Raw genomic sequence first — 21451 nt, 5'->3', positions numbered from 1 at the left:
CATCTGCTGTGTTCTTGTTATGCCAAACATATATGGCATCGAGTGACAAATGGCTTGGCAAATGCACAGTACAGATCTGAGACCAGGTATATCTGTGATCTTGGTTGAAGTTGCCCGTACACACAGACAGGCAACTTCAACCAAGATCACAGATATACCTGGTCTCAGATCTGTACTGTGCATTTGCCAAACCATTTGTCACTCGATGCCATATATGTTTGGCATAAGTAATTAATTAGCATTTTATTGCATGACAAAAGTATTTGATACATCAGAAAAGCAGACTTAATATTTGGTACAGAAACCTTTGTTTGCAATTACAGAGATCATATGTTTCCTGTAGTTCTTGACCAGGTTTGCACACACTGCAGCAGGGATTTTGGCCCACTCCTCCATACAGACCTTCTCCAGATCCTTCAGGTTTCGGGGCTGTCGCTGGGCAATACGGACTTTCAGCTCCCTCCAAAGATTTTCTATAGGGTTCAGGTCTGGAGACTGGCTAGGCCACTCCAGGACCTTGAGATGCTTCTTACGGAGCCACTCCTTAGTTGCCCTGGCTGTGTGTTTCGGGTCGTTGTCATGCTGGAAGACCCAGCCACGACCCATCTTCAATGCTCTTACTGAGGGAAGGAGGTTGTTGGCCAAGATCTCGCGATACATGGCCCCATCCATCCTCCCCTCAATACGGTGCAGTCGTCCTGTCCCCTTTGCAGAAAAGCATCCCCAAAGAATGATGTTTCCACCTCCATGCTTCACGGTTGGGATGGTGTTCTTGGGGTTGTACTCATCCTTCTTCTTCTTCCAAACACGGCGAGTGGAGTTTAGACCAAAAAAGCTCTATTTTGTCTCATCAGACCACATGACCTTCTCCCATTCCTCCTCTGGATCATCCAGATGGTCATTGGCAAACTTCAGACAGGCCTGGACATGCGCTGGCTTGAGCAGGGGGACCTTGCGTGCGCTGCAGGATTTTAATCCATGACGGCGTAGTGTGTTACTAATGGTTTTCTTTGAGACTGTGGTCCCAGCTCTCTTCAGGTCATTGACCAGGTCCTGCCGTGTAGTTCTGGGCTGATCCCTCACCTTCCTCATGATCATTGATGCCCCACGAGGTGAGATCTTGCATGGAGCCCCAGACCGAGGGTGATTGACCGTCATCTTCAACTTCTTCCATTTTCTAATAATTGCGCCAACAGTTGTTGCCTTCTCACCAAGCGGCTTGCCTATTGTCCTGTAGCCCATCCCAGCCTTGTGCAGGTCTACAATTATATCCCTGATGTCCTTACACAGCTCTCTGGTCTTGGCCATTGTGGCGAGGTTGGAGTCTGTTTGATTGAGTGTGTGGACAGGTGTCTTTTATACAGGTAACGAGTTCAAACAGGTGCAGTTAATACAGGTAATGAGTGGAGAACAGGAGGGCTTCTTAAAGAAAAACTAACAGGTCTGTGAGAGCCGGAATTCTTACTGGTTGGTAGGTGATCAAATACTTATGTCATGCAATAAAATGTAAATTAATTACATAAAAATCATACAATGTGATTTTCTGGATTTTTATTTTAGATTCCGTCTCTCACAGTTGAAGTGTACCTATGATAAAAAATTACAGACCTCTACATGCTTTGTAAGTAGGAAAACCTGCAAAATCGGCAGTGTATCAAATACTTGTTCTCCCCACTGTATATAGGATCAGGTTACACTTCACAAATCCACTTTAACCATTGGGGGAAATGCTAAACTGACCTTAGATCTTCCAACTCCTATCTTTGCTGCCCAGAGCTAGAGCCTCTGTGTTTTGAATAAAAGTCAGTGAAAAGCTTCAAAACATCAGTTTTGGTCATAAGTTAACCATAGTGCTCCACCTAGGCTTAGGTAGTGCTGCTACAATATGGCTCTGCTCTGCACTAACACGGAAGCTTATAAGAGATCCCGCTGTGCCCTTCGACGAATCATCATACAGGCAAAGTGTCAATACAGGACTAAGATTGAATCATACTACACCGGCTCCGACGCTCGTCGGATGTGGTAATACTTGCAAATCATTACAGACTACAAAGGGAAGCACAGCCGAGAGTTGCCCAGTGACACAAGCCTACCAGACGAGCAAAATAACTTCTGTGCTCGCTTCGAGGCAAATAACACTGAAACATGCATGAGAGCACCAGGTGTTCCGGACGACTGTGTGATCACGCTCTCCACAGCCGATGTGAGTAAGACCTTTAAACAGGTCAACATTCACAAGGCCGCAGGGCCAGACTAATTACCAGGACATGTACAGCGAGCATGCGCTGACCAACTGGCAAGTGTCTTCACTGACATTTTCAACCTCTCCCTGTCTGAGTATGTAATAGCAACATGTTTTAAGCAGACCACCATAGTCCCTGTGCCCAGGAACACTAAGGTAACCTGCCTAAATGACTACCAACCCGTAGCACTCACGTTGCATACTGCCCTAACAGATCCACAGATGATGCAATCTCTATTGCACTCCACACTGCCCTTTCACACCTGGACAAAAGAAACACCTATGTGAGAATGATATTCATTGACTACAGCTCAGCGTTCAACACCATAGTGCCCTCAAAGCTCATCAATAAGCTAAGGACCATGGGACGAAACACCTCCCTCTGCAACTGGATCCTGGACTTCCTGACGGGCCGCCCCCAGGTGGTAAGGGTAGGTAACAACACTTCCACCACGCTGATCCTCAACACAGGGGCCCCTCAGGGGTGCATGTTCAGTCCCCTCCTGTACTCCCTGTTCACTCATGACTGCATGACTGAAACACCATCATTAAGTTGTAAGTCGCTCTGGATAAGAGCGTCTGCTAAATGACTTAAATGTAAATGTAAATGTAAGTTTGCCGATGACACAACAGTGGTAGGCCTGATCACCGACAACAACGAGACAGGCTATAGGGAGGAGGTCAGAGATCTGGCCGTGTGGTGCCAGGACAACAACCTCTCCCTCAACATGATCAAGACAAAGGAGATGGTTGTGGACTACAGGAAAAGGAGGACCGGGCACGCCCCCATAGGGTAGTGTGTATGGCCCAGTACATCACTGGGGCCAAGCTTCCTGCCATCCAGGACCTCTATACCAGGCAATGTCAGAAGAAGGCCCTAAAAATTGTCAAAGACTCCAGCCACTCTAGTCATAGACTGTTCTCTCTGCTACTCCACGGCAAGCGGTACCGGAGCACCAAGTCTATGTCAAAGAGACTTCTAAACATGTCCAACCCCCAAACCATAAGACTCCTGAACATCTAATCAAATGGCTATCCAGACTATTGCCCCCCCACCCCCTTTACGCCGCTGCTACTCTCAGTTATTATCTATGCATAGTCACTTTAATAACTCTACCTACATGTGCATACTACCGCAATTACCTCAACTAACCGGTGCCCCCACACATTGACTCTGTACCGGTACCCCCTGTATATAGACTCTCTATTTTTACTTTACTGCTGCATTTAACTACTTGTTACTTCATTTCTTATTCTTATTCGTATTTTTTAAACTGCATTGTTGGTTAGGGGCTTGTAAGTAAACATTTGACTGTAAGGTTGTATACCTGTTGTATTCGGAGCATGTGTCTAATAAAATTTGATTTGATTTATCCAGCCTTGATTATGAGTGTAGAAGTGAGTATATGAAAGCACCTGGAAGACTGTCTTCTTGCTGTGGAACACTTACCATTGAGAGATATTACAGTCCCCCAACTGTATTCCTGTTTTGGTATAGCACTGTATATGTAAGGGGTGCATGACTGGCTGCATGGAAGTCAGGCACAAGAGAGCAGAACTGGGTAATAACCGCAGCAGATTAATATGCAAAACCAATGGCACCCAGAACAACAAAATATGGGTACAAAATAACCCGCCGCGAACCAGTCAGAGTGCACAAACACTTTAAAACAAACAATTTCACACACAGACATGGGGGGAATAGAGGGTTAAATACACGACAAGTAATGAGGGAATGTTAACCAGGTGTGTGGGAAAACAAGACAAAACAAATGGAAAATGAAAGGTGGATCGGCGATGGCTAGAAGACCGGTGACGTCGACCGCCGAACGCCGCCCGAACAAGGAGAGGAACCGACTTCGGCGGAAGTCGTGACAATATAGCAATCCCCTCAATGGCTCAATTGACTTTTGATTCATAATCATATTGCCAGGAGGAAATACATTAGAATGCGTGGGCCACGGTTTATGTACCCAAGGGCCATGCCAGTTACCAGGCTGAAAATGAAGTCATAAGTCGTCGACCTCACCCAAGGGTGGACAGTAGTGTAGAGAGCCAATGGGGGTAAGGGCAGAGAAGGGAGATGATGTGCGATTCATTGACGTGTGTAATGGGAAAAAAGCAGTGGGCCGCTGCAGCTATGTGATATCAGAAGAGCTCTGTCTTTTTCACTGTCTCCTCTCACTCTCTCTCTCCCACACACACTCAAACAGATACATGCTCACTTATGCTCCCTACTCACCCAAGATTGGATGTAATTATTGTGGCTCCTTTCATCTTCATTTTAAGTAGTGGACCAAACCTTCATGGTTTTACCATGTTATTGTCACAGCTAGCCCATGTGTTGACCTCCTCTAAAAAGGTAGTGTTACAGAAAGCTTGGTTTTACCAGCAGCTTTTGAAAGAGAGTCGTTTTGTGTTTATAACTTGTTAATACAAGAGACACAGGTTCTCATGCATGACTGTGTGTTTGGCCCCTAGGAAGTATCATCCATGGGAACATCAGACCTAGTAGGAGCAGTGCACAGCATCTTTGTTACTTCCACACAGTGTCTGGCTGTTATTATGTTATGTTAATGGTGGCATTGTCATGGATCCTCCACTAGAGTCCTGTGTTCCTCCGCTCAGCACACACACTGCCGTGCAGGTCTCTGCACGGAATGTGATGATGTCACTGGATTCCTACCACACCGTACCACAATTCTAGACTATCTTCTCTCCCTTTCTCTCCTTCCCCAATGACAATGGTCCAAAAATACGGACCATCCATTCTCAGTTTTTTCTCTTTCCTTCTCTCTCTGTCTGAATCTGTGTAAAGCTACATAGTGAGTGATGTGTGTAGGTTTGAAATATTCAGCTGAGTTGGATTTTGGAGGAAATCCAATATGACACCCAGATCCCCCCCATGTCAGCGGATTCACCTTCTACTCACACTCAGCATGGAGGTGTATTGACAGTAGAATGGGTCCCTCTGTCTGAAGGTTTTCTCATGGTCCAGCCTATTATTTTGCTTCCCTCTCGTTTGCTCTCTGTTGCTTTTCTCTCTCTCTCTCTCTCTCTCTCTCTCTCTCTCTCTCTCTCTCTCTCTCTCTCTCTCTCTCTCTCTCTCTCTCTCTCTCTCTCTCTCTCTCTCTCTCTCTCGCTCTTCCCTTTCCACCCACATCTTTGATGTTTTCACGTCCCAGGTGACTTAGTGTTGTTGTGCCCTTGAGCCAGATCTCTGCAGTACATATCTTGCTCCTCTGGTGGCTTTTCTACACAAGTCCTCCACATGGATTTTCCTGCTGGATGGCTTCTATATTTTTACATTTAGATGTTGTGATGTTTTATCCTATAGCCTTAGACTATCTTATCATTTTCTATAACTTGGTTTCATGTTTGTTTAGCCAAGGGGTAAAGCGGTCCCTGAGGAACAAATACTATAACTTTTTTTAGAATTCGGTAACTGACTTTCTGGAAGATCACACTGGTAGAGCTTTTATTAAGCGAATGTGCTTTTGCTGTGAGATTCATTTAATGTCAACTCATTTGGAACACTCATAGTTTGTCTGGTCTCAGAAGACCCATGCTGAGCTGCTACTAAGAGCTGTACAATACCAAGAAAACAGTCTTTGCTTCTTAGCTCTGCATGCTGTTATACAGTACATGCTCTCAATTCGCTCTGAAGGCAGACCCTCTTTAGTCATGTGTTATCTGTGTTCAACACACCAAAGGCCACCAGTTAATAAAAAATAATTTAAAAAAAGGCAATGTTCTGTTTTTGGCCTTTGATAGCCTTAAAAAAGGGGTGTGCGTCATGTGATTTTATTGATCATTATTGCATGATTTTCTATGTAATTTGATCAGACAGGCTACAGTACATTGAAATCATATGACATGATACTTCATGTTGTCTTCAAAGCCCCTGTGCAGAGTTGATTCGCTTGTGTAGTGGTTGTTGATTAACAGTGTGTGAGTGTGTGTGTGAGCATTTTTTGCAAGTGGGCTTGACTCTCTTCCTCCTCCACTGTAACCTCACGTGTTGCCTTGGTAACAGCCCCGTTCCAAAGCGGATGCTGTTACTGGGAAGGACCTGTGATCTACCAGTCACGTGTTCCAGCTGACTGTTCCATGGCACATCACGGTGCGTCACTCACTCCACTGTGTGCTTTTGAAGTAGACATTGTACTTACCCAGAATGCAAAGGAGGCTATTCCTCTGGAGCTGTGACAGCCAATGACAACCCAGCTTGGACGTGTGTGTGTGTGTGTGTGTGTGTGTGTGTGTGTGTGTGTGTGTGTGTGTGTGTGTGTGTGTGTGTGTGTGTGTGTGTGTGTGTGTGTGTGTGTGTGTGTGTGTGTGTGTGTGTGCGTGCGTGCGTGCGTGCGTGCGTGCGTGCGTGCGTGCGTGCGTGCGTGTCTGGGGACGTGTTTTGTCTGCAGAGTTGGCAGAACAAAGACTTGCTGGCCTATAAATAGTTGCCTCTTGTCTCATGTTGATGAACTGTGTCTGTCGTATCTCCAAATACCAGAGGCAGTCCAACAAAATCACATTTGAGAGAAGAACAAGCTATTTTGAAAAAAAGGGGTACATTTCCCAATCTTGGAGCTTTGCACTGACACATAGTAATACAATAGTGATGAATTACAGAAAAAATAATGTTCAAAGCATAAACAAAACCAAGAATCACTGTTTTCAGGATCAATATTGAGGCGTCAGTGTCTATAATATGGTGACGGGGGGAGGGTGTGTGCAATGCCGTCCGAAAGGGATAGAGATCGACTGGGGGGGGGGGGGGTTCATGCCAGATAGTGGGACCAAGGCTGTCTCCTGTCTGATCTATGCGGGGCGTGTGTTAAGGGGGGTGGATGTGGGAGGGTGGGGTGTCCTTAATACCGGAGGGAAAGTCCCCTTAATCCCTCCTCAAACTGTCCCCATTGACTAGTTGTGCCCCCCGAAATAGCGTCTGGCGGCATTGTTGTGCCCTGCAGGTCCCCACCAGCCCTCCACCTCCCTGTTGTTTGGATAGGAAGCCCCCTTATACACACACATACAGACATGTGCACACACACGCAACACACACGTGCATGCATATACACAAACACCACACACACACTCCCTTTGTGGGGGAAAAGAGCTGATAAGCAGGATGACAATAAATAGTCTCGTGCTGGCAGTGACGGGGGGAGGGAGAGAGAGAGACAGAAGGAGGGAGAGAGAACGACAGAGTGAGGAGAGTGGGATGACATGGTTGACCCCTTTTAGCAAAAGTATTTGTTTCAGCTGCTATTTTCAGTGTCCCCCTCCCTCCCTATCCTTGGATATCACGATTACATTTTCCCCCCTCCCCCCTCTGAGAGAGCGTGAGTGAGAGACGGGGGAGGAAGTTCTATCTACTAGTATGGTAAGTCAGGGTGTTCTCCCTGTCCTAGACCCTGCCATCTCTAGGGACCTTTCTGAGTGATCTCTGGGAGATCTGGGATGACATAAAGAGTGGGCAAGAGGGAGGGAGAGGGAGAAAAGGATTTGGCATTTTGTATGTCGGAGACAGACAAACACTTACAGAGGGGATTGTTTACTTCTCTTGGAAGGTTAGATACAGAAGCTAACCTCTCTTCCTCTTCACCTCTCTGCCTCCATCCCTTCATTGCGTGGAGCATCAAGGAAGCGTTATTTTGGGTGTCCTGCTGGGTTGGGATTTGTTATTTTTTTGCCTTGGTCACCTGACATAATGGCATCTTGCTCTTCCCTGTCCCTCTCCCTGTGCTGTGCTGTGTACTGAGTGTGGTTTTGCTTGGAACAGAGCTAATTGAGAGCTCAGGTTTCACTCCTGAACTGCAGAGAGAGAGGGGGAAACATGGCTGTGGAAGAGGCAGCAGACTTCCTGACAATAGTAAGTGTTCCCTGGAATTGTTTCAATGTTTTGTATCACTACTCTGCCTTGTGAGGAGTTGTGAAAGGGGATTGTGGTGAGGAGTTAGTATGGTGTTTCGATTTGATTTGATATCCTGGACTGTGAAGAGCTCAGAGGTCACCAGTCCCTATAGTATAGCCATGTGGTGCAGCGTAGTGCATGGACGCAGGATGGTTACGTGACACAAACATGTAGCTATCTGTGTTGGAGAGGCTGGTTCTCCTACTACAGAGGACAATTTGTTTGTTTGGCATAAGGGCATAAGGGAATAACACTGGTGGCAATATGGGCTTTGTAATTTCCAGTATGTGTTTGCACTAGAGCGAACTATCTAAAGGATGCTCTTTGTCAGGGATCCAGCGCAAACCAGCTGACCTTGACAGGTAATGTGATAAGGGAAAATCAGATGTGCAGCGTAGAGCATCCTGCTGCTTGCACAGGGAATTTCTTAAGGCTTTGTGGATGGCTTGAATTTGGTGGATAATCTCTCCACTGATAATTGTCCTCTGATCTGCTATACAAGTGTGTGTGTGTGTGTGTGTGTGTGTGTGTGTGTGTGTGTGTGTGTGTGTGTGTGTGTGTGTGTGTGTGTGTGTGTGTGTGTGTGTGTGTGTGTGTGTGTGTGTGTGTGTGTGTGTGTGTGTGTGTGTGTGTGTGTGTGTGTGTGCACGCAAACCATTGTAGCACTGACCTAGAGATAACTTCTTTCCCTTCCCTATATTTAGTCCCTGGGTGTGGGCTCTCATATCTAGATGTATATAGTTGTATAAGAGTTATAGCATGTTGAACTCCCGAGTGACGCAGTGGTCTTTGGCAATGCATCGCCGTGCTAGAGGCTTCACTACAGACCCGGGTTCGATCCCGGGTTGTATCACAACCGGCCTTGATTGGGAGTCCCATAGGGCGGTGCACAATTGGCCCAGCGTTGTCCGGGTTAGGGGAGTGTTTGGCCGGGGTGGTTTACTTAGCTTACCGCGCTCTAGCAACTCCTTGTGGCATGCCAGGCACCTGCAGGCTGACCCCATCGTCAGTTGAACAGTGTTTCCTCCAACACATTGGTGCGGCTGGCTTCCAGGGTTAAGTGGGCGGGTGTTAAGAAGCGTGATTTGGAGGTTCATGTTTCGGAGGTCGCATGACTCGACCTTCGCCTCCCGAGCCCCGTTGGAAAGTTGCAGCGATGAGACAAGATCGAAATTTGGGCGAAAAAGGGGGTAAAATACAACAACAATATAGTGCCTTCGGAAACTATTCAGACCCCTTGACTTTTTCCACATTTTGTTACGTTACAGCCTTATTCTTTTCTTAGAAAAAAAAGAAACGTCCCTATTTCAGGACCCTGTCTTTCAAAGATAATTCATAAAAATCCACAGATTCACAGATCTTCATTGTAAAGGGTTTAAACACTTTTTTCCCATGCTCGTTAAGTGAACCATAAACAATTAATGAACATGCACCTGTGGAACGGTCGTTAAGACACTAACATCTTACAGACGGTAGGCAATTAAGGTCACAGTTATGAAAGCTTAGGACACTAAAGAGGCCTTTCTACTGACTCTGAAAACACCAAAAGAAAGATGCCCAGGGTCACTGCTCATCTGCGTGAACGTGCCTTAGGCATGCTGCAAGGAGGCATGAGGAATGCAGATGTGGCCAGGGAAATAAATTGCAATGTCCGTGCTGTGAGACGCCTAAGACAGCGCTACAGGGAGTCAAGACGGACAGCTGATCGTCCTCGCAGTGGCAGACCACGTGTAGCAACACCTGCACAGGATCGGTACATCCGAACATCACACCTGCGGGACAGGTACAGGATGGCAACAACAACTGCCCGAGTTACACCAGGAACGCCCAATCCCTCCATCAGTGCTCAGACTGTCCGCAATAGGCTGAGAGAGGCTGGACTGAGGGCTTGTAGGCCTGTGGTAAGGCAGGTCCTCGCCTATGGGCACAAACCCACCGTCGCTGGACCAGACAGGACTGGCAAAAAGTGCTCTTCACTGAGGAGTCACAGTTTTGTCTCACCACAGGTGATGGTCGGATTCGTGTTTATCGTCGAAGGAATGAGCGTTACACCGTGGCCTGTACTCTGGAGCGGAATCGATTTGGAGGTGCAGGGTCCGTCATGGTCTGGGGTGTTGTGTCACAGCATCATCGGACTGAGCTTGTTGTCATTGCAGGCAATCTCAATGCTGTGCGTTACAGGGAAGACATCCTCCTCTCTCATGTGGTACCCTTCCTGCAGGCTCATCCTGACATGACCCTCCAGCATGACAATGCAACCAGCCATACTGCTCATTCTGTGCGTGATTTCCTGCAAGACAGGAATGTCAGTGTTCTGCCATGGCCAGCGAAGAGCCCGGATCTCAATCCCATTGAGCACATCTGGGACCTGTTGGATCAGAGGGTGGGGGCTAGGGCCATTCCCCCCAGAAATGTCCTAGAACTTGCAGGTGCCTTGGTGGAAGAGTGGGGTAACATCTCACAGCAAGAACTGGCAAATCTGGTGCAGTCCATGAGGAGGAGATGCACTGCAGTACTTAATGCAGCTCGTGGCCACACCAGACACTGACTGTTACTTTCCCCCTTTGTTCAAGGACACATTATTTCCATTTCTATTAGTCACATGTCTGTGGAACTTGTTCAGTTTATGTCTCAGTTGTTGAATCTTGTAATGTTCATACAAATATTTACACATGTTAAGTTTGCTGAAAATAAACGCAGTTGACAGTGAGAGGATGTTTCTTTTTTTGCTGAGTTTACACACAATACCCCATAATGACAAAGCAAAACACAGGTTTTAATTTTTTTGCAAATGTATATATACATTTTTACATACCTGATTTACATAAGTATTCAGACCCTTTGCTATGAGACTCGAAGTTGAGCTCAGGTGCATCCTGCTTCCATTGATAATCCTTAAGATGTTTCTAAAACTTAATTGGAGTCCACCTGTGTCTATATAAGGTCCCACAGGAAATGTCTGTAGAGCTCCGAGACATGATTGTGTCACGGCACAGATCAGGGGAATGGTATCAAAACATTTCTGCAGCATTGAAGGTCCCCAAGAACACAGTGGCCTCCATCATTCTTGAATGGTATAAGTTTGGAACCTCCAAGACTCTTCCTAGAGCTGGCCGCCCGGCCAAACTGAGCAAACGGGGAGAAGGGCCTTGGTCAGGGAGGTGACCAAGAAACCGATGGTCACTTTGACAGAGATCCAGAGTTCCTCTGTGGAGATGGGAGAGCCTTCCAGAAGGAAAACCATCTCTGCAGCACTCCACCAATCAGCCCTTTATGGTAGAGTGGCCAGACGGAATCCACTCCTCAGTAAAAGGCATATGACAGCCCGCTTGGAGTTTTCCAAAAGGCACCTAAAGACTCTCAGACCATGAGAAACAAGATTCTCTGGTCTGATGAAACCAAGATTGAGCTCTTTGGCCTGAATGCCAAGCGTCACGTCTGGAGGAAACCTGGCACCAGCCCTACGGTGAAGCATGGTGGTGGCAGCATCATGCTGTGGGGATGTTTTTCAGTGGCAGGGACTGGGAGTCAAGTCAGGATAGAGGCAAAGATAAACGGAGCAAAGTACGGAGAGATCCTTGATGAAAACCTGCTCCAGAGCGCTCAGGACCTCAGACTGGGGTGAAGGTTCACCTTCCAACAGAGCAATGACCCTATGCATACAGCCAAGACAACACAGGAGTGGCTTCGGGACAAGTCTCTGAATGTCATTGAGTGGCCCAGCCAGAGCCCGGGCTTTAACCCAATCGAACATCTCTGGAGAGACCTGAAAATAGCTGTGCCGCAACGCTCCCCATCCAACCTGACAGAGCTTTAGAGGATCTGCAGAGAAGCTTGTTGCGTCATACCAAGAAGACTGAATGCTGTTATTGCTGCCAAAGGTGCTTCAACAAAGTACTGAGTAAAGGGTCTGAATAGTTATGTAAATGTCATAAATATATTTATTTTTTTCATAAATTTGCAATAATTTCTGAAAAACAGTTTTTGCTTTTTCATTATGGGGTGTCGTGTTTAGATTGATGAGGGGAAAAAACGATTTGATCAATTTTAGAATAAGGCTGTAACGTCACAAAATGTGGAAAAAGTTCAGGGGTCTGAATACTTTCTGAAGGCACTCTATATAGTTGTAGCCTATATTAGAGCTGAGAGCACAGCATGTGCAGGTACCAGTGTTTTTGTTGTATTTTTAGAGATTCCATCTTAGGTTAGAATCAGAAGGATGCTCTCGCTAGCCACATTTTCAGCCAATCACATGTCGTCTAACTAAGTGACTCACAGCCTGTGAGTCAAAGATAGAGATGGAAGTCCACATAGAGATGTGTAGCGTAGCTATTTAGATCAATATTATTGAAGGAAGCTAATTCATTTATTTCAATTGACTGATTTCCTTATATGAACTTTAACTCAGTAAAATCTTTGAAATTGTTGTATGTTGCATTTATATTTTTGTTCAGTACACATGTGGTATAGTCAGTCATTTCCCTTGCATCCTTTACACTTCAACATTATATATACTGTAGGCCGGATTTTCTGTTTTGTCCATTTTTTTCATGGTATTAACCATTATGTAACTGCATAAAATGACTTTGAGCATGACCTATGGGGATGATTTGCTAATGATAAATAGAAGTGCTTACGATCCTCTCGTCAATACTTTCCCATTATAAGCCATTAACTATTCTAGTACTGGTCCACATCCATCTACTGTACACCAATGGCCCTTTGAGAAAAACATCATTTGCAATGATATTTGTCTAACTAATAGCTCCACAATGAATGCATTAACCTGTCAATAGTGTTGTTTTTCGCCAATGGAAAGTGCGTGTCTGTGTGGTGGTTGGATGCTTTTTCGCACCAATCGGCATTCTAAGCTCATGTGGCCCTAGGCTGTGTTTTTGTATCGATGGAGGCCAGGGATAAATGAGACAATGATGCGGGTTCTGGGCTCAAACTGAGCTAACCAGCAGCCTGGAGCACAGACATCAACATGCCGTGTGTGTGTGTGTGCGCGAGTATATTTGTATGTAGAATATAGAAGATATGTGTGTGTGTGGGTGGGTGGAAGCTTTGCAGTGCCTCTGTGTGGGTATGTCTGTGTTTTTGTTCTACTACCTACTTGTCACATTGACATCGTGTGGGGGATATCGCAAAGAAAATCACTCCACACAAAACAGTAACCCCCGGACTCAATGATGTCATAAGTGATATTTGGGCCAAACACTAATTCAACAAAACTCTTTGCAGTGCTACTCTGCCTCAATATTGGATTGTCATTTTTATAGCAGCTTAACAGAAAATGTGCCACATGTTTGCTGTTGATATGATGTTGGCCTAAGTGGAGCTGTATCATAATTCAGACTGAATTAGTAAATAAGAGCTTTCTCTTTAACAGGGAATCAGTCGTCAGTCAGAGCGACGGAGCCTCACTCCCTTTAACTATCTAACAGTAGATTAATGCTATTCCTTCAGGCTTAGCCTACTCTTTAATGGCCTAATTTCTTTGAACTTCTGATCTGCAAAGTTTAATCATATTTTCAAAGCTAATCTCTCTCCATGCTCTGTAATGCTTTACACACAAAGACGATTTTCTCCCTCCGACTTGAATGCGATGGGATGGTATTTGAAATGGCGGTCACCCGTGTCACTAGTCATTTGCCTGTGATGGAGAGACTGGTTTTAAAAGACTGTTGCCTAGTAGCTTTATATACTGTACTGTAGTCTGGGCAATTCTGTGTTGAGCCAGGGCCACTTGGGTCACTGAACTCAGTGTGCCTTCAAATTGAACGTCTTATCTTTGGAAGCCTCTGCTCCAACTTCCTTGACAGTGCATCCCCTTTAGATACGCTGGAGCAGAATGTTGAAGAACATGGGGAATCTGGGTGATTCCTTTATGATGAATGATAGACATGCAAATCATCTGCTGTAAAAACTCCACATGATCACTCCACCGTTGTCTTGGTGAGAGTGGTGACAGTGGTGAAAGTTATTGTGAAATAAATGTCAGACAAACATAAGTCAGTTATGCAGGCTTGAATGGGAGGGCTCTTCAATGAAAGTTGTACTTCAGAGGAGCACTAGCACTGTATCTACGATACCACCATCCGTGATCCTATACTTTGTATGTTGACATGGGCTGAGGCATAAATGAATGTTTGGTTGTCTGACTGTCAACAGCAAAGAGACACCATAACGCTAAGTGACCTCACATGTTGATGTCAGAGGTCTGAGTTAAGAATCAAGCATCTGACACTGAACAAACCTCAGAGCCAGTAGCCACTCTATCATCCTTGACAGTCACTTACAGCATGCGCTTGTTATGTAACCACCACACACTGTGGGAAAGTGTGTCTGCTTGTGCGTTTGCGCTAGAAAAAAACCTGAATAATAAACCTATGACACTTGTCCTCGTGTTTTGAAGATTTTTTGGGGGGGGTACAGAGCTCAATGTCACGACAAATCATTGAGATAATGTGTTGTCTCTAACTGAGAAAATAAGAATTGGAGGAAGGGTGCTAGGAGTAATTTAATGACACGGTCTGGAATGGATTTTGTTCTGAAATGAGGGAAGGAGTCTGCCAACTAGCTGAGTCTGGAGAGAAGCCAGCAGTACTAACTGTTCACAATGAAGGACAGGGGTTACCAGTGTTTTAGGTCAAGGAGGAGTTGTCCAAAGCTTTGTACAGGAGAGATATACCTTTAGAGGCATTTGAGTCATAGGATGGAAAGTTCTCACCTGTTTTGAAATTACCCCTCCTCAGATTCACATTGCCATTGAGAATCACTGCCTCTGCCACACACACACACACACACACACACACACACACACACACACACACACACACACACACACACACACACACACACACACACACACACACACACACACACACACACACACACACATACACACACACACACACACACACACTCTCTTCTGACATTGCTCCCACAGTCCACTCTGAGTCCCTATCACTGGAGCAATCTGGAAGAATGTCTTGTTCATTTGTCAAGCCATCAGAGCTATTCCTGGAAAAGTATGGGGGTGGGGAATAGGTTGTGGCACTCATGTTGTTTGGGTCTGCCAGTTTACTGTAAGTGTCTCTGGAAACGGGCTAAATTTAGAAGGTCTGGGCATTGGTTAATTCAGGGGAATTTAGCCTCGGAGACCATTTGATGTAGCAGTCTATCTCAACTGCATGCTCTGAGGGCATGTGTACTGGTGCTGGGTTTTGGAAATCAACTTCATACAATTACAACAAGCAAAGGTGCAGACTTTGCTATGTGTCCATTTCTGTTGTGTAATGTCCCAGACACAAACAGAACAATCTGACGTGAGCTGGCACGACAGACAAGCACACATAAGCACACTCATACATACACAGACACATGCACGCACAGACACAGACGCACATACCCGTCCACACACAAACAATTGTTAGATGGGCAAACCCCAAAATGGCTTGTGTCATCATTTTTCTTGTTCACAAAGCCCTCTCTATTTTAAAATAAAGAAGAGCAAAGCAGAAAGGAGGGATAATACTGTACATTCTCTGTTTCTAGAAGAGGAGGACTGAGAGAGTCGTCTCCTGAGAATGTATTTTCTTATCTTTACTGTTAGAGAGAGGTCTCTGTATTGACAATCAGGACCACCCACCCTTGTCTTACTCTGGAGTCGTGAGATATGTGGGTTTGTCGCTGCTGGCATCACAACGTCCTGGGATCTGATACGAAGAAAGGATGACGTAGAAGGCCAGTTTGTTGGGATAGTAGCTCAATTTATTTGGCTGGATCTTTGGGATGTGTTATTTCTGTCCACCGTTACTGTACTTTGCAATACAGTTCAAATGTAGCTACAGTTCTACACAAAACAAAAGACCTTTGGGTTTTTGGGATTTGAGAAAGACATGACTCTGGTACAGTATCTGAGATTTTTGGTTTGTGTGTAATACCTGTGTTTACATGGGTGTGTGTGACTGTTTATGGCAGTGACTCCCTGAGAACGTGAACCGATGTTTTCATTCTAGCCTTCTGCTGTTGAGCAGTAGACACATGTCTGTATAGTATGTGGACTGTATTTGACCTATATTTCTCTCTCTCTCCATCCTTAGTCGGACAGCAATGCCAGTTACCTGCGAGCAGCGCGGGCTGGGAACCTTGAAAAGGCCCTGGATTACCTGAAGTCTGGGGTGGAAATCAACATCTGCAACCAGGTGGGTGGCTTAATATCCAACATCTGCTGCTCAGTTCATTAATTTTGTACATAATACATTACTTTTAATGTAACTGAAACTATATGCATCAAATACATTTAATCCTGTGGCTGTGTGATAATTGTGTAACATTGTATTTAACAAGGCCACAACACAAATCACTAATTTCAATGGACTTGAAAGGCATAGCAGCTCCTCGTCTGAATAATCTCACGCCATGTGTACAATCTGTCTGTTCTACAGAGAATGTATGGGTGCCAGAGATGTATATTAACACTTTATGTCATTTCTTTCAGAATGGATTGAACGCTCTTCATCTGGCCTCTAAGGAGGGTCATGTGGAGGTGGTGGCTGAGCTGCTGAAGCTAGAAGCCAATGTGGACGCAGCAACCAAGGTTAGTCCCACTCTGCATCTATTACTGCTTTGTTGCTGTCGGCCAACACTGTAGGGCCACATGTAGCGAAGTTGGTTTAGTGAACTGTATGCATGATGAGTAACATTTGCCTGAGACCTGAAGAATTGTGTTAGCTCCTAGGGCTGATATTCAGTGGACTTAGCTTCGAGGTGTGCAGATGACAAAGGTTCTGGACCCAGTTGGTCACAAGCACAACATGAGCCGAGCATTCAGTGGTTAGCATTGGTGTGGCCAGCAGCATGTCCATGTTTGTTCATAGAAAGACTTGGAGACTGTGGCTACCATTAGTGTTCCCTCTCTCCCATTGAAAGCAGACACAGGTTATATATAAACACTGAGCACTATGAAAAATTCAACACTAAGGACAGCCTTCAAACTACTCAAACACCGAGCAGAGACTAGGAACTCTCACGAAAGCGGTTGTCTTTACCAGCTGTTGTCTTTATCCATAGGTCAAACATGCTCACCTCCTCATGTTCAGCACTGTACTCTATGTGAGTTATGTTGATATTGTGCAACAGTGTTGCTGACATCAGAGACTCCTTCACTTGGATGCTCGGGGGTCAACACACCGCTCAGAACGCGCTTGCAGTTTATTAAAAACGACACCGGTTTTATTTATGGTGGTGGTACGAGGGCCGCTTGTTTATGTGCTGGACGTGGTACATCGGAAGTGACACATCAATGGCAGCCAGGGTGGAGGGAGGCCAGAGCGAGAATGCCAGCGCTACAAAGGCATAACTGAGGTTTGGCAAGGCGGTGCGGGGAATGGTACACTGGGACAGGTGGGGGAGAGATTAACTGGCATGCCTCTCATTCTCCTCTCTAATGCAGAAAGGAAACACCGCTCTTCACATAGCCTCCCTGGCCGGCCAAACGGAAGTGGTGAAAGAGCTGGTCACCAATGGAGCCAATGTCAACGCACAGTCTCAGGTAGGGTATCCATAACACACACACATAACTCAGGTCAGAGAAACAGAACATATCAGAACACACCATTAAACACACATTCAAACGACAAGGAGTCTGTATAGGACTCACACTGTATTCCACGATGTAAAGCTTTTAACATATTAACATTACCATATCTTTATCATTGAAACATCTACACAATCATATCTCTACATATCTGTTCACCACTTGAAAATCGTTCATTTGAGAGATCTGCCAGAGCAGCGGTATTAGTCTGTCAGGGTTGTGACTGAGAATATACTCTCTAGGATTGTGCTGTCCATGCGTTTCACATCTCTGAGACAGGGGGAAATATCATTTCATCAAAAATCCCAATCTTGCCCCGTTGAGACATTCCTCAGATCAATAGCAATAAACTGGGCTGACAAAGATCAACGGAATGTTTCACTCCACCAAAGAGTGCTTTGTATAGTACTGTATGAATTGTCTGAGCTGTGGTATGATAAAGTATAATATATTTGTCTGTCATATTATAAGCTACTCTGTGTGCTTTATGATTGATTGTTGGGTTTCCTGTTGGTTCTCTCTTGTAGAATGGCTTCACCCCACTGTACATGGCTGCCCAGGAGAACCATCTGGAGGTGGTTCGCTTCCTCCTGGAACACAACTCCAGCCAGAGTATGGCCACTGAGGTGTGTGTCCCCGCCCACCCTGCCTGTTATGTTGTTCACTGCTCTCCTCCCCCTCTCTCTCACTGCCTCCATATTATCTACAGCTTTACATGCTTACCTCCATCCTCTCCCCCACCTCTTTTACTCTCTCTATACATCACCTCTTTCTTTCTCTATTTCCATCTCCCTCTTTCTCTCTGTTACTACCTCCCTCTCTTTCACTCACTCTCTCCCATTCTCGCTCTATTGCTCTCTCTCTCGTTCTCGCTCTCGCTCTCTCTCTCTCTCTGTGGTGGGTTCAGGGACTCCAGCAGGCAGCGCCTCATTGATTGGTAGTGTATAGTAGAGCTGAATGACCTTGAGCAGGCCAGAGATAAGGTCCCTTATACCCTCTATGGTCTGGTTTACACTGAGAGCTGCCTGCTGCTGGAGCCAGGATCTGCTGCCTGTAAGGAAAAGCCACCAGTACAACCAGTTAAAACCACTGGTCCAGTCCACAAAAACTGTCCACTGTGCGCCCCCCCCCCCCCCCACACACACACACACACACACACACACACACACACACACACACACACACACACACACACACACACACACACACACACACACACACACACACACACACACACACACACACACACACACACACACTGTAACTGGAATTATGTAAGGGATTAGACGTGGGAGAGAGGTGCCCTATACTGTGTTATGTAATGTATACAGTTCATCCTGCTGCACGCTGTCAGATGTACTGTATATAGAGTGAAATGTGAAGTATCTGTTTGATGTTTGACGAAGTGCAATAGATTTGGGGATTTTAGGCAAGTAAGATATTTGGTTAGACTTTGAGGAATATACTGTAGATGTATTATTTAAATTGATTTCATGACGTCATCTGTCCGACATTTGATACTTGTGGACATGTAACATTGTGTCCTTAGTAACACAGTATTATAGTCCCACGTGGCCCAGCATTGCTGTGGAAATGTGGGATGTCTATGTCAATCACTTCCCCTACCCCTCTAAGTTTCCCCCTGCCTCCCTCTAACAGGACGGGTTCACTCCTCTGGCGGTGGCCCTGCAGCAGGGGCATGACCAGGTGGTGTCTCTGCTCCTGGAGAATGACACCAAGGGCAAGGTGCGTCTGCCCGCCCTGCACATCGCCGCCCGCAAGGACGACACCAAGGCTGCAGCGTTACTTCTCCAGAACGACCACAATGCAGATGTAGAATCCAAGGTGACCACTGCACTACATTCTGCTGATGTTATCTCTCTCGCTTTGCTTCTCACCTCTGTCTTTCTGGCTCTTTTCCCATATGAGTAGGTTCATCCGTTTTAATCTATTTTTTTTTTTAAGTGTTTCTTTGTTGTTTATTTAGTTGTTTTGTTATGTTTATTTACTTTGAGGTTTTGTGTAGGTGCATATGTAATAATGCATTACATTATTCTGAGTCAGACTATACAGAGGAGAGAAAGAATAATGCAGATAGATATAAAGAGATATGGCTGATGCTGTACCGTGACCTTATATCCCATGGAACAATTTAACCACAACTGACAGTTTGGTTTGGAATTTAGCAACTTTTAATCTTAACATCAGCGGCAGTTTCTGTATTGTAAAGTTGAGTGATTCACAACTTCTCTGGCCAACTAAAGACCTACTCCAGTAACTCTACCTATAATCTCTCCTTGTTGTGTGATGTTGTGTGCACACTAACCACCAATTCTCTCCTCTCTTGGCCGGTTTTGTGCCCTCTCCCCTAGATGATGGTGAATAGAACGACAGAGGTATATCTGTACATTGTACAGTACTTACTCTATCCATTGCAGCCCCCCCCAAAAAACAGAAACAACCCCCTATACCATACACTAGTGTTGCTGCAGCCCCATATCTCCCTTCTCTTTCAGTTTTTTTTGCCTTTTCCCCATTGCTTCATTCATGTAGTGTGTCTCTTATTACTGATAGAAAGAGAGCGATAGTTCTGTAATAATGCAGCATGTCTTACTAATACTGATGTGGACTGTGGATATCTGTAGCTGGAGGCAAGAAGGGTTCCAAGTTTTCTATGGGTTCCAAGGTTTCCACGGGTCCCAAGGTTTTGAAAGAATTCCATAGGTTCCAAGGTTTCTTTCCAAGGATTCCATGGGTTCCAATGTTTCCATAGGTTTCAAGGTTTCCACAGATTCCATGGGTTCCAAGGTTACCATGGGTTCCAAGGATTCCATGGGTTCTAAGGATTCCATGGGTTCCAAGGTTTCAAGGATTCTATGGGTTCCAAGGTTTTAATGGGTACCAAGATAGATATCCTGCCATAACATTGTTAATGATAAATCACGTTATGGCTCAAGACAGACAAGTCTTACTGTTTAGCAGACTGTATTTTTATTATAATCTGGCCTTTTAGAATTAAGGAACCCAGCCTCCCAGCAGCAGAGAAATGGTCTACTAGTTTGTTTATTAGACTGCATTTAGATCTTCATTTCCCAACCCCAGCCCCTTTAGGCTTGTGCATGGGACATTAGTTACTTCTGTTAGTGCTGTTTCCAGAGGAAAAACAGAAGGACCCCACCCCACCAAAAACAATAGCAGAGCAGGCTGCCCTCTCAGAATGCCTGTTTTGGTCAGCATGGCTACCAGGCTGGTGGATATGGCTAGTATCTTTTTTTATTTTATTTTTTTTATTTCACCTTTATTTAACCAGGTAGGCTAGTTGAGAACAAGTTCTCATTTGCAACTGCGACCTGGCCAAGATAAAGCATAGCAGTGTGAACAGACAACACAGAGTTACACATGGAGTAAACAATAAACAAGTCAATAACATGGTAGAAAAAAAAGAGAATCTATATACAATGTGTGCAAAAGGCATGAGGTAGGCAATAAATCGAATAATTACAATTTAGCAGATTAACACTGGAGTGATAAATCATCAGATGATCATGTGCAAGAAGAGATACTGGTGTGCAAAAGAGCAGAAAAGTAAATAAATAAAAGCAGTATGGGGGGTGAGGTAGGTAAATTGGGTGGGTAGTTTACAGATGGACTATGTACAGCTGCAGCGATCGGTTAGCTGCTCGGATAGCAG

The 21451-nt window shown here is 45.3% G+C and overlaps 1 protein-coding gene across 24 annotated transcripts in view; it reads left to right on the top strand.

Annotated features, from left to right (window-relative positions):
- Nucleotides 1-21451, top strand: part of LOC139570971 (ankyrin-3-like) — a 235444-nt gene that overhangs the window by 130776 nt on the left and 83217 nt on the right. For 17 of the 24 annotated variants that reach the window (XM_071393361.1, XM_071393380.1, XM_071393379.1 and 14 more), the window contains exons 2-7: nt 16265-16366; nt 16663-16761; nt 17617-17715; nt 18288-18386; nt 19420-19605; nt 20133-20156. In XM_071393361.1, the coding sequence (XP_071249462.1) occupies nt 16265-16366; nt 16663-16761; nt 17617-17715; nt 18288-18386; nt 19420-19605; nt 20133-20156 (609 nt within the window). Of the gene's footprint in view, nt 1-7489; nt 7626-7688; nt 8115-16264; nt 16367-16662; nt 16762-17616; nt 17716-18287; nt 18387-19419; nt 19606-20132; nt 20157-21451 lie in introns of those variants that run through there. The other 7 variants (XM_071393374.1, XM_071393368.1, XM_071393365.1 and 4 more) reach the window with 3 other exon arrangements.

The sequence above is a fragment of the Salvelinus alpinus genome, chromosome 3 (assembly GCF_045679555.1).
Source record: "Salvelinus alpinus chromosome 3, SLU_Salpinus.1, whole genome shotgun sequence".
NCBI classification, from domain to species: domain Eukaryota; kingdom Metazoa; phylum Chordata; class Actinopteri; order Salmoniformes; family Salmonidae; genus Salvelinus; species Salvelinus alpinus.
Note: the sequence above shows the minus strand (reverse complement) of the source record. Positions and strands in the feature narration are given on the sequence as shown.